Source organism: Girardinichthys multiradiatus, chromosome 11 (assembly GCF_021462225.1).
Source record: "Girardinichthys multiradiatus isolate DD_20200921_A chromosome 11, DD_fGirMul_XY1, whole genome shotgun sequence".
NCBI classification, from domain to species: Eukaryota; Metazoa; Chordata; class Actinopteri; order Cyprinodontiformes; family Goodeidae; genus Girardinichthys; species Girardinichthys multiradiatus.
Window position 1 is genome coordinate 27,469,888 of NC_061804.1, and position 14,900 is coordinate 27,484,787.

Here is a 14,900-nt window from a genome sequence, read left to right on the forward strand (position 1 = left end):
ATTTCCAAGTGTTCTTCAGGATTTTTGGCAGAATTCATGACTCATCAATTATGGGAAGCCATCAAGGTCCCAAAAGCAGCAAATCAACCCAAAATCATTACATTATCACCCTGTTTGACTGTAGGTATGAGGTTCTTTCTCTGAAATGCTAAGTTCATTTTGCACCATATGTAACAGGATGTATGATGGGAATGCTGACTGCTGTTTTCTCCATTTCTGCATAATGGCTTTTGATGCCGTTTGCTGGAATCCACAAGTCTTACAAATTACCTTGTAACTATTTCCAGATTGATTAACATCAATGAGTTTCTCATATGTACGGGTATGATGTGTTAATTTTTTAGGTCCTTTAGCCTACTTCATGTTGTCAGGGTTTTTTATGTTATTTCTGGATTCTACAGATCTGGCAGTGATCAATCCTGGGTGTGGCTAGAAACATTGAACTCAGCTTTCCAAAATATGTGGGTAATCACAGTTATGATTTAAAAGGCATTTAGTTCTTCATAGAGTGCCAGATTGGTTTGGATAGATTTTATTCCTTTCAATATGAAATCATTTAGAAACTGCATTTTGTAATTTTGAAAATAAAATATGTTTGATGTGAAGCTTTTTGGTGAGAAAAAAAGCAAATCTGTAAGGGTTAAATACTTTTACAGGAATGTACCTTGAACCAAGAGTTTATTTCTCTGAGCACTGCACAGTCTGACCTCAAGGTATAGGGAATGTAGATTGTTACAAGTTTTCCAGTTTAAATAATTTTTCACTTGTGTTGCAATATCCTAATAATGATCCTAGCAACAATTGCACATTGATCCTTCCCTGTTTTGTCCAGTCATGAATGCTTGTCACAGATATTGCTTTGAATTCTGCTCTTCTAGAATTGCTCACACTTGCTAAATATCAAGTGGAATAAAATATCACATGGTTCTTTCAAATTATCCTGACTTAAAATGTATTTATTTTTTTTAAATGTTGCTACAAGGAGTTTGTAAAAGGGGTTTAATAACTCACTTATCTTTATATTCAACTGTGTGTAAATCACAGATTAAAATGCTTAGACCTTAAACATTGTGCACATCCTAGGTCAGGTGATCAGCTCTATGAAACTTCCCATCTCTGCTAGCTCTCTGACATGCAATACATTAATCTTCACTCATCCTCAGCTTTTCAGTAAAGCGGTAGTTGCATACCTTAAGTTTGTCTGCAAGAGAAAGTTGTAATACATCTCCAGACCTGATGACTAGCATCCTGAAAGTGCAAGTAGAACCCACTACCAGCTGAAAAGATAAGCTATAGACCCTAAATGGGAATAGAGTACATGATGCATAACGTGCAGCTTTTGCATGTTGCTGAAAATAAAAATATTTTTACTCAAAATGTTTGAGACAAATAAAGCCACTTTTCTATCCTGTTCAGCTAAGAAAGTTAGTGGCAAGAGTGCCATCTGGTGGTTTTCTACATGATCTGCTTTTGGCAAAACAATTGAGGGCAAAGAAATAGGTTTTTATTAAACAGGATACAATCAACTCAGTTACATAAACCATTTAAGCTATTCTTATAGATGCAATTAACTTGACATATTTAGAGGAAAGAAATACACATTCATTGTGATCTTGCTTTATTATTAGGTGCATTTGATATGTTGAATGAGTAAAATCATTAATTTACTGGCCACCCCTGAGGCGGAGAACCAGGTGGAGGGTGGACTCCTTCTGGATGTTGTAGTCAGACAGGGTGCGGCCATCTTCCAGCTGCTTGCCAGCAAAGATCAGCCTCTGCTGGTCAGGGGGGATGCCTTCCTTGTCTTGGATCTTAGCCTTGACGTTCTCGATGGTGTCGCTGGGCTCCACCTCCAGAGTGATGGTCTTGCCAGTGAGGGTCTTGACGAAGATCTGCATTCCACCCCTGAGGCGGAGAACCAGGTGGAGGGTGGACTCCTTCTGAATGTTGTAGTCAGACAGGGTGCGGCCATCTTCCAGCTGCTTGCCAGCAAAGATCAGCCTCTGCTGGTCAGGGGGGATGCCTTCCTTGTCCTGGATCTTAGCCTTGACGTTCTCGATTGTGTCGCTGGGCTCCACCTCCAGAGTGATGGTCTTGCCAGTGAGGGTCTTGACGAAGATCTGCATTCCACCCCTGAGGCGGAGAACCAGGTGGAGGGTGGACTCCTTCTGGATGTTGTAGTCAGACAGGGTGCGGCCATCTTCCAGCTGCTTGCCAGCAAAGATCAGCCTCTGCTGGTCAGGGGGGATGCCTTCCTTGTCCTGGATCTTGGCCTTCACGTTCTCAATGGTGTCGCTGGGCTCCACCTCCAGAGTGATGGTCTTCCCAGTGAGGGTCTTGACGAAGATCTGCATGTTTGCTCCTGTGAATTTGGGGAAGGGGGGGAAGAAATACAGTGTTACATTCAACAACCTTATATAATGCTTGTCAGAAACTATGTAGGAGATGAACGTAGATTTTACCAACTTGTGGAAACAGGCTGACAACATTAGCATGTAGCATCTACAGACGCTACATGCTAATATAGTCTACAGACTGTAGGGCTAAGCGTACAAAGCGAACAGACTGGTAGGAGGGCGGCGATTCAAGCATCAACGCCATTTTGTAAAAAGCCATTGTTTGCCTTCCTGCTTTCACTCGGATGGATGACACAGCTAGAAATGACGTCTCGCTATTTCTCAGAAACACCAGTTGTTACGTTCAACGGTGTTACTTAAAATTGTCAGTTAACAGAAATCTGCCAATCAAATTGTCGGAATTAGTATTTATGGTTGCCAAGCACCATAGGCTTTCCGGTGATCACCAAGAGGCCAGCTGGCTTTAAAAAAAAAAATATATATATATATATATATATACATATATAACGAACTGGAAAAAGACGTAAACTAACACAATACAGAAACAGTCCAAAAAAATATTCGACTGTATAGTGTCATAAAAAGGGAAGGGGGAAACGTACTTACAGTTGTTTTCTGGTATTTTTTATTCGACGACTTAAAGATGGCGAACTCCGCTGTCTAACTGCTGTTCCTGGGGAGACGGGGATATTTATACTGTCCATGCGCCCATCATGTGATATTCATCCGCTCATAAAAATAGTCCCCAGTGTTGTCCAGCATTGTTTTGGATTAAATAGTTTTATCTTTTTGCTCTGTTTTATACGTAACGTCACACAAACATTAAAACATAAAATAATACTCAAAATGATATATTATCTTCAAGCCATGAACTGTGAGAAAATTGTGGTTAACAAACCTTTTAATACAAGTAGCGCCAGTGGCGGTTGTTGAGTAAATGCTAACCTGGGTGAGCTCCTCCTTCTACAACTACAATATATTAATGAGCTCTGCAAGAGATTTTCTGAGAAAACTGGGAATCCCATTTCTTGATTTCACAAACAGGCTTCACAAACCAAACCTGTGTTTAAAAACAAATAAGAAAACATTTTTATCAGATTAAGCATGTGTAGAACAATCCTGTTCAAATTTGTAGTGTGTCAAATCCTGAACTTCAGAAGATCAAATGCAATCAAGATTCCTTAAGAGAGACTAGTAAAATTACACAAAACATGTAATGGAAGGTACCCCCAGCTCCCTGAAGACATAGAGGGGCCTATACTGTGCTGTCTTATCAGGCTCAAATAAGTTGTAAAAATGTAGTTCAGATTAATTAGTTGATGGTTAAGATAATGGGTTCACACTCCTGAAGTGGATGATGTTTCATTGGTTGATCCTATTGCACAGTATAAACCTTAAATTTTCGGCCCGTTCACTTTTCTCTATCATCTGTTAGGTTTTTACAACTGTTACATCACAGTATTTGCTGCAGAACAGCTAAGTATGTCATGGACTTCCGGCTGATCAATTTCGCGTATCCGCCATATTTATTTCTCACTGTGATTTTGTAGTCCAAGCTCAAGTATGCCTCAAGAAGATAAGTTTGGTTCTATTTCTGGGTGTATTAACCCACAAAATTCATTACACTGTCCCCCAGCATCAGAACCTCGCTGAAGTGCCTGGCTAAATTTTATTTTTCAAGGAAATGTTCCCACATTAGTGGGGAAATTCCTATTTTCCTCACTTCAAGGACGAATTATCCAGCAACCTCCGCCAGTATCAAGAAGGATCTGCTGAAAGACTTCATCTGATTAAGGGGTCAGTTCCTTCTGTCTGTGGAAGCGAAGTACCCAGCAAAGTGGTAAACCTCAAATAACACTAAAATAACAGCAAAATTTATTTTAGACATGAATTTATGTGTGTTATGTGTGTTTGTGTGACTTTCTGGCTATTGTTTTGATAGCAGTAGCATTGTGCCTTCTGCTTATGTTAGTGCTGTATGCTGCTTTTAGCTCCTTGAGGACATAACTGTACTACGTGTTTTGAATAGTATTATTACATTAACAGTTATGCATTGTTTTTGTCTTGTTTCTGCGGCGCTAGTTAATTGTTATCAAACTACAAAAATGGCTGAAGGGATTGCAGTGCAGCAATCTGACCTGGAGGGGGGCGGAGTGTGAAGTGCCTGAGTAACATTTAAAGAGACCGCACCAAAACAAGTTGCTCTCAGATGCACCTCGGAAAAAGGGTAAAAGAGGAGCTTGTGGAGCTACAATAACAGGGAATTCAGAACAAAGTATGTCTGTTCCACTTTATATAGACCACAACTGAATGATTTAAGAGTGAAAAGGCAGGATTTCAAAGCATATGCCCCCTTATAAGTACATACTGGTCCCTTTATCCTTTATTTCCTCTAAAGTGTATATATTTATACCTAATGTCTGTACACTGTGAGGTCTTGTAACCGAAGTCTCCCTTTATTTACCAAAGGGTATGCAGACCATTGTCACAAGAAGAATCGCTCATGGTACCAAGTATGTTTTGCTACTGCATGGAGATAATGGGTCTCTGTCCTGTGACATTTTTTACATTTTTAACATTTTGTATATCACAGTACCATGTACTTTGTGTAGTACATTAGGCCAGGTACACATAAATTGTGTGATTAAAGGAGCAAATCAAAGCAGACATAATTTTCATGGTAATATTAACAAATAACATCCTGAAGTCATCAGGGAAAGACTACATTATCTACTAATTATTGCCAAGATATTTTCATGTTTGGTTTTAATGATAAATCCCAAAAATATATTTGAAAATATTCAGTGGCTGATCCCCCATCCAGTCAAGGTCTCAAGCTTTGGATGCTTGTTATTTAAAACATATTTAGTCAGGGCTGGCATGAGGTATAAGCAAACTTTGTGACTACTGGTGTCCTCCTTCCCTGGTGGCCCTAAAAGAGCTAGAACTCACCCAGGACAGGTTTACAAATGCATCAGTTTTATTTTAGATATCCAAGTTTCAAGTAGTTTATCTGTCCCCTGTTCAGTTATTCAGTTCAATTAAATTCAATTTAAAAATACTTTATTCATCCCAAAGGGAAATGAAATGATGTTGTAGCTAATATTATACAGGTTTCTTCAAAGAGCTGTTGTAGATGCTGATGGCTGTGGGCAGGAAAGATCTCCTGTAGTGGTCTGTCTTAGAGCAGATCTGAAGAAGCCTCTGACTGAAGACACTCTGTTGTTGTAGGACAGGATGCTCAGGGTTCTCTATAATGTTCTTCATTTTATGAATCCTTTTTTGCACAATGATACAATGATCTCTAGAGGTTCCAGAGGAGTCTCCAGAACAGAACCAGCCGTCATTATCAGCTTGTTGAGCTTTTTTAAGTCCCTGGCTCTGATGCTGCTTCCCCAGGAGATGATGGTAGAAGAGATCACACTTTCCACAACACTTATAGAAGATATGCAGCATCTTGCTGCAAACACCAAAGGACCATAGCTTCCTCAAGAAGTACAGTCTGCTCTGTCCCTTCTTGTAGACAGCTTCATAGTTGCATCTCCACTCCAGTCTGTTGTCCAGGTGAACATCGAGGTATTTATACTCCTCCACCACCTCCACTTCTTTTCCCATGATGGAAATAGTGTCTGATCTATTCTTGTTTTTCTTAAAATCTACAATCATCTCCTTTGTTTTATTCACGTTCAAGTTGAGATGATTGTTTCCACACCATGCCACAAAGCGGTCCACCACCTTCCTGTACTCATCTTCTTGTCCATCTCTGATCCACCCCACGACTGCAGAATCATCCGAGTATTTCTGCAGATGTCAGGAGTCTGTCTTGTACTGGAAGTCTGAGGTGTACAGAGTGAAAAGGAATGGTGAGAGTACAGTCCCCTGTGGTGCTCCTGTGCTGCTGACTACCTGGTTAGACTCACAACCCTTCAGTCTCACAAACTGTGGTCTGTTTGTCAGGTAGTCTTTGATCCAGGAGATTGTTGAGGCCTCCACCTGAGTCTTCTGGAGTTTCTGACAAAGTAAATTAGATTGAATTGTTTTAAATGTTCTGGAGAAATCAAAGAACATGATCCTCACAGTGCTGCTGGCTTTGTCCAGTGGGTTTGTTGAAGCAGGTGTATGATGGCATCTTCAACTCCAACTCCACAGCAATAAGCAAACTGAAGGGGGTCCTGATGGTTTACTGCTTGCTTACTCAGGTGGGCCAACAGGAGTTTCTCTAGGACCTTTGTGATGTGGAACACAATGAAACAATACAGAAACAGTCCAAAAAAACATTCGACTGTATAGTGTCATAAAAATGGAAGGGGGAAACGTACTTACAGTTGTTTTCTGGTATTTTTATTCGACGACTTAAAGATGGCAAACTCCTCTGTCTAACTGCTGCTGCTGCTTCTTCTTCTTTTGTTTTTTTATTGGCAGAAGGCAACCAATTTAAGGTGCATTTACCGCCACCTACCAGGCTGGAGTGTGGTCATCAATAATCTCAGAGGGAATATAATAATACAAACCTCAATGATAAACCTCAATGATATACACGAATGTGCGAATTCACATCCATACACGCTCACACACACACACACACATATATATATATATATATATATATATATATATATATATATATATATACATATATATATATATATATATATTATTTCTAACATAATTTGAATCATTTCCTAAAAGATTTATCACAGAAAATACTATTTTCTCTCTATTTAGTATCGATTTTAGTTGCTGACGTGTCCCTGTAGGTTTACCCAATACACATACATTAACTTCAATCTTCTTAATCTTAAAGGAAGCTCACCAATTTCAACTTGCAAAGCAGCTAAAGGAGATGATCTAAAAGCTCCACAACATATTCTTAACCCTTGTGTTTGTTCACTATCAAATTTCCTCAAATGGCTGTCAGCAGCTGCCATATATGCTATACACCCATAATCCAAGGAAGATCTCATGAGAGCCTGATATATTCCCAACAGCGCACTTCTTGAAGCTCCCCATTCCTGTCCAGCGAGACATCTCAACAAATTTCTATCTAAGGGAACCCGGCAGATTGCATCCAGTCAGTGACTTGCAGCATTCACTCCTCCCGGATGAGGATGTAGAGACAGTGGACAGTCACTGGCGTTGACTTTGCAGCAATCCCTCATACTGAGCATGCATGTAGCGACAGTGGAGAGGAAAAACTCCCTTTTAACAGGAAGAAACCTCCAGCAGAACCAGGCTCAGTGTGAGCAGCCATCTGCTATGACCGACTGGGGCTTTGAGAGAAAGAACAGAGCAGAGACACAAAGAGAACAAAGAAGCACTGATCCAGGAGTCCTTTCTATGGGAAGGAAAAGTAAATGTTAATGGATGTCGCTCCTTTAGTCGTTTCATCTAGAAAGAAAGAACAGATAAACTTTGAGCCAGTTTTCAGGGTTAGAGTCTAAAGAGAGCACATAGAGTTAGTCACAGTAAAAGCTCAGTCAATTTCCATGTCTAGGAGAGAGAAAGGGTTAAACACTAAAAGACAGGGCCAAGTGGATCATCAGTAGAGGGTGAGCATTAAGTTGTTGCCAGCAGAAGCTCGGATGATTCCTCTCTCCAGAAAGGTGACACAGGTAGACACAGAGTCAGGCCAGGTGTGGCTTCTAGGAAGAGAAAAGAGAGAAAACAAAGTTAAAAGCTGAAATAACAGCAAATAATGCAAAATTGGAGAGTAGTGTGAGAATGTAGCGAAGAGAGTGAAAGTGGTCATTATGTCCTCCAGCAGCCTAAGCCTATAGCAGCAAAACTACACAGATAGTTTCAGTTCAGATTATTTAGTTAAACGGCGCTTATTTACAACAATGTCGTCTCAAGGCACCCCACAAAGGGTCCCACTGATGGTCATTGTTATACTATAAACCACAAGGATTGGGATACTTCCCTATGTCAGACTGATTATAACCATTGGAAAAGAGAAGGGGTCTTACAGGTAGCAGAAATGGAGGGTGTTTGCACCTCAACCATAACAGCCGGTTTAGGCTAAACCTGACTCCCCCTTACTCCATCCAACAGGGAGGGAGGAAGGCTCCCTCCCTGATAAACTAAGCCACTGTAACTATAAGCTTTATCAAAAAGGAAAGTTTTAAGCCTAGCCTTAAAAGTAGACAGGGTGTCTGCCTCACGGACCAAAACCGGGAGCTGGTTCCATAGGAGAGGAGCCTGATAACTAAAGGATCTGCCTCCCATTCTACAGGTCCTTCTCAAAATATTAGCATATTGTGATAAAGTTCATTATTTTCCATAATGTCATGATGAAAATTTAACATTCATATATTTTAGATTCATTGCACACTAACTGAAATATTTCAGGTCTTTTATTGTCTTAATACGGATGATTTTGGCATACAGCTCATGAAAACCCAAAATTCCTATCTCACAAAATTAGCATATTATTAAAAGGGTCTCTAAACGAGCTATGAACCTAATCATCTGAATCAACGAGTTAACTCTAAACACCTGCAAAAGATTCCTGAGGCCTTTAAAACTCCCAGCCTGGTTCATCACTCAAAACTCCAATCATGGGTAAGACTGCCGACCTGACTGCTGTCCAGAAGGCCACTATTGACACCCTCAAGCAAGAGGGTAAGACACAGAAAGACATTTCTGAACGAATAGGCTGTTCCCAGAGTGCTGTATCAAGGCACCTCAGTGGGAAGTCTGTGGGAAGGAAAAAGTGTGGCAGAAAACGCTGCACAATGAGAAGAGGTGACCGGACCCTGAGGAAGATTGTGGAGAAGGGCCGATTCCAGACCTTGGGGGACCTGCGGAAGCAGTGGACTGAGTCTGGAGTAGAAACATCCAGAGCCACCGTGCACAGGCGTGTGCAGGAAATGGGCTACAGGTGCCGCATTCCCCAGGTCAAGCCACTTTTGAACCAGAAACAGCGGCAGAAGCGCCTGACCTGGGCTACAGAGAAGCAGCACTGGACTGTTGCTCAGTGGTCCAAAGTACTTTTTTCGGATGAAAGCAAATTCTGCATGTCATTCGGAAATCAAGGTGCCAGAGTCTGGAGGAAGACTGGGGAGAAGGAAATGCCAAAATGCCAGAAGTCCAGTGTCAAGTACCCACAGTCAGTGATTGTCTGGGGTGCCGTGTCAGCTGCTGGTGTTGGTCCACTGTGTTTTATCAAGGGCAGGGTCAATGCAGCTAGCTATCAGGAGATTTTGGAGCACTTCATGCTTCCATCTGCTGAAAAGCTTTATGGAGATGAAGATTTCATTTTTCAGCACGACCTGGCACCTGCTCACAGTGCCAAAACCACTGGTAAATGGTTTACTGACCATGGTATCACTGTGCTCAATTGGCCTGCCAACTCTCCTGACCTGAACCCCATAGAGAATCTGTGGGATATTGTGAAGAGAACGTTGAGAGACTCAAGACCCAACACTCTGGATGAGCTAAAGGCCGCTATCGAAGCATCCTGGGCCTCCATAAGACATCAGCAGTGCCACAGGCTGATTGCCTCCATGCCACGCCGCATTGAAGCAGTCATTTCTGTAAAAGGATTCCCGACCAAGTATTGAGTGTATAACTGTACATGATTATTTGAAGGTTGAAGTTTTTTGTATTAAAAACACTTTTCTTTTATTGGTCGGATGAAATATGCTAATTTTGTGAGATAGGAATTTTGGGTTTTCATGAGCTGTATGCCAAAATCATCCGTATTAAGACAATAAAAGACCTGAAATATTTCAGTTAGTGTGCAATGAATCTAAAATATATGAATGTTAAATTTTCATCATGACATTATGGAAAATAATGAACTTTATCACAATATGCTAATATTTTGAGAAGGACCTGTACTTCTAGAGACTCTAGAAGTAGGTGAGCCCCTCCTTCTACAACTACAATATATTAATGAGCTCTACAAGAGATTTTCTGAGAAAACTGGGAATCCCATTTCTTGATTTCACAAACAGGGCTGGCTTGAGGTATAAGCAAACTTTGTGACTACTGGTGTCCTCCTTCCCTGGTGGCCCTAAAAGAGCTAGAACTCACCCAGGACAAGTTTACAAATGCATCAGTTTTATTTTAGATATCCAAGTTTCAAGTAGTTTATCTGTCCCCTGTTCAGTTATTCAGTTAAATTAAATTCAATTTAAAAATACTTTATTCATCCCAAAGGGAAATGAAATTATGTTGTAGCTAATATTATACAGGTTCCTTCAAAGGGCCGTTGTAGATGCTGATGGCTGTGGGCAGGAAAGATCTCCTGTAGTGGTCTATCTTAGAGCAGATCTGAAGAAGCCTCTGACTGAAGACACTCTGTTGTTGTAGAAGAGTCTCATGAAGAGGATGCTCAGGGTTCTCTATAATGTTCTTCATTTTATGAATCCTTCTTTGCACAATGATCTCCAGAGTTTCCAGAGGAGTCTCCAGAACAGAACCAGCCGTCTTTATCAGCTTGTTGAGCTTTTTTAAGTCAGGGCAACAGGTCTATAGTCATTGAGAACTGATATTGAAAAGTAACATTGCTACTCCAATCTGCTACCACATTGAGCGGAGCAGTTCTAGAATCAATATTCACCTACAACTTACAGTGAAATTCAACCCTGAGACACTCCTAGACTGTGTAACCCCTCACTTAAGTCAAGTTTTGTTAGAAGCTGAATGAAGGACGAGGAGAAACCGAGTTTAGCCCTGATAAAAAAAAACATTTTGCTGAAGCAAATAATGACACATTTTGAGGTATTTAGAAAAGAACTTAATCAGAATTTTTGCTAACAAATGTTTTTCTTAAACTCAGAGATGTTAACTATGGACCAGATAAATGAGCTTCTTTTGTCATCTACTGGTCCTTCTCAAAATATTAGCATATTGTGATAAAGTTCATTATTTTCCATAATGTCATGATGAAAATTTAACATTCATATATTTTAGATACATTGCACACTAACTGAAATATTTCAGGTCTTTTATTGTCTTAATACGGATGATTTTGGCATACAGCTCATGAAAACCCAAAATTCCTATCTCACAAAATTAGCATATCATTAAAAGGGTCTCTAAACGAGCTATGAACCTAATCATCTGAATCAACGAGTTAACTCTAAACACCTGCAAAAGATTCCTGAGGCCTTTAAAACTCCCAGCCTGGTTCATCACTCAAAACCCCAATCATGGGTAAGACTGCCGACCTGACTGCTGTCCAGAAGGCCACTATTGACACCCTCAAGCAAGAGGGTAAGACACAGAAAGACATTTCTGAACGAATAGGCTGTTCCCAGAGTGCTGTATCAAGGCACCTCAGTGGGAAGTCTGTGGGAAGGAAAAAGAGTGGCAGAAAACGCTGCACAACGAGAAGAGGTGACCGAACCCTGAGGAAGATTGTGGAGAAGGGCCGATTCCAGACCTTGGGGGACCTGCGGAAGCAGTGGACTGAGTGTGGAGTAGAAACATCCAGAGCTACCGTGCACAGGCGTGTGCAGGAAATGGGCTACAGGTGCCGCATTCCCCAGACCTGGGCTACAGAGAAGCAGCACTGGACTGTTGCTCAGTGGTCCAAAGTACTTTTTTCGGATGAAAGCAAATTCTGCATGTCATTCGGAAATCAAGGTGCCAGAGTCTGGAGGAAGACTGGGGAGAAGGAAATGCCAAAATGCCAGAAGTCCAGTGTCAAGTACCCACAGTCAGTGATGGTCTGGGGTGCCGTGTCAGCTGCTGGTGTTGGTCCACTGTGTTTTATCAAGGGCAGGGTCAATGCAGCTAGCTATCAGGAGATTTTGGAGCACTTCATGCTTCCATCTGCTGAAAAGCTTTATGGAAATGAAGATTTCATTTTTCAGCACGACCTGGCACCTGCTCACAGTGCCAAAACCACTGGTAAATGGTTTACTGACCATGGTATCACTGTGCTCAATTGGCCTGCCAACTCTCCTGACCTGAACCCCATAGAGAATCTGTGGGATATTGTGAAGAGAACATTGAGAGACTCAAGACCCAACACTCTGGATGAGCTAAAGGCCGCTATCGAAGCATCCTGGGCCTCCATAAGACCTCAGCAGTGCCACAGGCTGATTGCCTCCATGCCACGCCGCATTGAAGCAGTCATTTCTGCCAAAGGATTCCCGACCAAGTATTGAGTGCATAACTGTACATGATTATTTGAAGGTTGACGTTTTTTGTATTAAAAACACTTTTATTTTATTGGTTGGATGAAATATGCTAATTTTGTGAGATAGGAATTTTGGGTTTTCATGAGCTGTATGCCAAAATCATCCGTATTAAGACAATAAAAGACCTGAAATATTTCAGTTAGTGTGCAATGAATCTAAAATATATGAATGTTAAATTTTCATCATGACATTATGGAAAATAATGAACTTTATCACAATATGCTAATATTTTGAGAAGGACCTGTACATAAATGACTTTTTTAAACATTACATTTTTATCAAAGTGTTTCACTCCTGAGGCTCCATTGCCTTTATTCTTATATTTCAAAAAAGGAAAGTGGTATAAAGTTGATTTTCCTAAATTTTAGTCAAATGGTAAAATCCTAAAACACATTTATTTTATTATTATTTATTTTAACACATATTATTTCTTAAAATGGTTCCTTCTTTTATGAACTTGTTCTCTTTTATCGCCATCTTTTCAGCCCTTGCTTCCACTTCTGAAGAAATTTTGCCAGCCAAAAATAATAAAATAAACATTTTACAACACAGTCTTTTGTTCTGCACTGAGCATGTGAGACATTAGTGCAGTTCTTACTATTAAACACTTTGAGAGGAAAGAGTGTTAAGTTGTGGTGTTTAAAATATAGCATAGAGCCTCATCCTGGGCCTTATCAGTACTAATATTACAGTTATTAATAACTGCATATATTCGGTATGTATGTACAGTAAAACTGTTCGTTCGTTCGTTCGTTCGTCGTCTTCCGCTTATCCAGGACCGGGTCGCGGGGGCAACAGACTCAGCAGAGACGCCCAGACGTCCCTCTCTCCAGACACCTCCTCCAGCTCCTCCAGGGGGAGCCCAAGGCGTTCCCAGGCCAGCCGAGAGACATAGTCCCTCCAGCGTGTCCTGGGCCGTCCCCTGGGCCTCCTCCCGGTGGGACGTGCCTGGAACACCTCCCGAGGAAGGCGTCCAGGAGGCATCCGGTATAGATGCCCGAGCCACCTCAACTGGCTCCTCTCAATGTGGAGGAGCAGCAGCTCTACTCCGAGCCCCTCCTGGATGGCCGAGCTCCTCACCCTATCTCTAAGGGAGTGCCCAGCCACCCTACGGAGGAAGCTCATTTCAGCCGCTTGTATCCGTGATCTCGTTCTTTCGGTCATGACCCAAAGTTCATGGCCATAGGTGAGGGTAGGAACGTAGACCGACCAGTAAATTGAGAGCTTTGCTTTTCGGCTCAGCTCTCTCTTCACCACAACGGACCGGCACAGCGCCCCCATTACTGTGGCAGCTGCACCGATCCGTCTGTCGATCTCCCACTCCATTCTTCCCTCACTCGTGAACAAGACCCCGAGATACTTAAACTCCTCCACTTGAGGCAGGAACTCCCCTCCAACCTGAAGAGGACAAGCCACCATTTTCCGGTCGAGTACCATGGCCTCGGACTTGGAGGAGCTGATCCTCATCCCAGCCGCTTCACACTCGGCTGCGAACCGCCACAGCGCATGCTGTAGGTCTTGGCTAGAGGGGGCCAGCAGGACCACGTCATCCGCAAAAAGAAGAGACGAAATCCACAGTAAAACTGTATCCTTGTTTAATTAGTTTAGTTTATATAATATTACATGTGTAATTCAGAAAAATAAAATAGTTAACTAATCAATGGTCCACCTGTGATTAATTGCTATGATTTATTTCTTAATTATCCTGCATCTTTAAAGCCAGAGCTTTATGTTTAGAATCAGCACAGAAGATATGAAAGAGAAGAGGGAGGTTTACTTTTGAACTTTCTACTACGTCTTATTGGAACTAGGAGATATTTTCCTGGTTTATTGAGCAACACCTGGTTCTGTCTACATGTAGAACTAGACTCTAAGACCTGCTGCAGCCATGAGATCCAATGTGTTGATCTGAAGGACCTTTTCATGTGTTCAGCTACGTTAGGATTAAATGCTTTTATTTTGACTGAAGTAAAGGACCAGATATTTTCACATTATGATGCAAATCCCGCTAGAAACTCACAGAGAAGGTATCTACTGTTTTCTATCACTGATCATTTAACTTCACCTGTAGCTCAGGTGAAAGTCCCTCATCGTGACCCTGAAGATGCTCATTAGAGTGAACCTCCACCTCATGCCTTGCTGGGTGAATCAGTGATTATCTGTAACATACAATTAGCTCATTCCGAGTCAGCATTCAGGGTTTACTGCTATCTTCTCCTGAGTTATACCGCTCTGCTTCCACCTGTTCCTGAACACAAACCCACCAGGCTCCCCCTCTCCGGTTGGCTCCGCAGTTTCTCTGAAATGATACCTGTTTGAGACGCTGAGTGTAACTTTTAAACTCCTGTTCTGGATTTCTCCAGAATAGAGTACGTCTCTGGCTGTGCGT

General features: G+C 41.5%; 1 protein-coding gene across 1 annotated transcript in view; it reads right to left on the reverse strand.

The window, feature by feature from the left end:
* Positions 1–1,482: 1,482 nt before the first annotated feature.
* ubb (ubiquitin B) overlaps positions 1,483–14,900 on the reverse strand; it is a 59,875-nt gene continuing 46,457 nt past the window's right edge. The window contains exon 5 of the mRNA XM_047379349.1: positions 1,483–2,359. Coding sequence (XP_047235305.1) covers positions 1,665–2,359 — 695 coding nt within the window. The 3' untranslated portion in view covers positions 1,483–1,664. The remainder of the gene's footprint in view (positions 2,360–14,900) is intronic.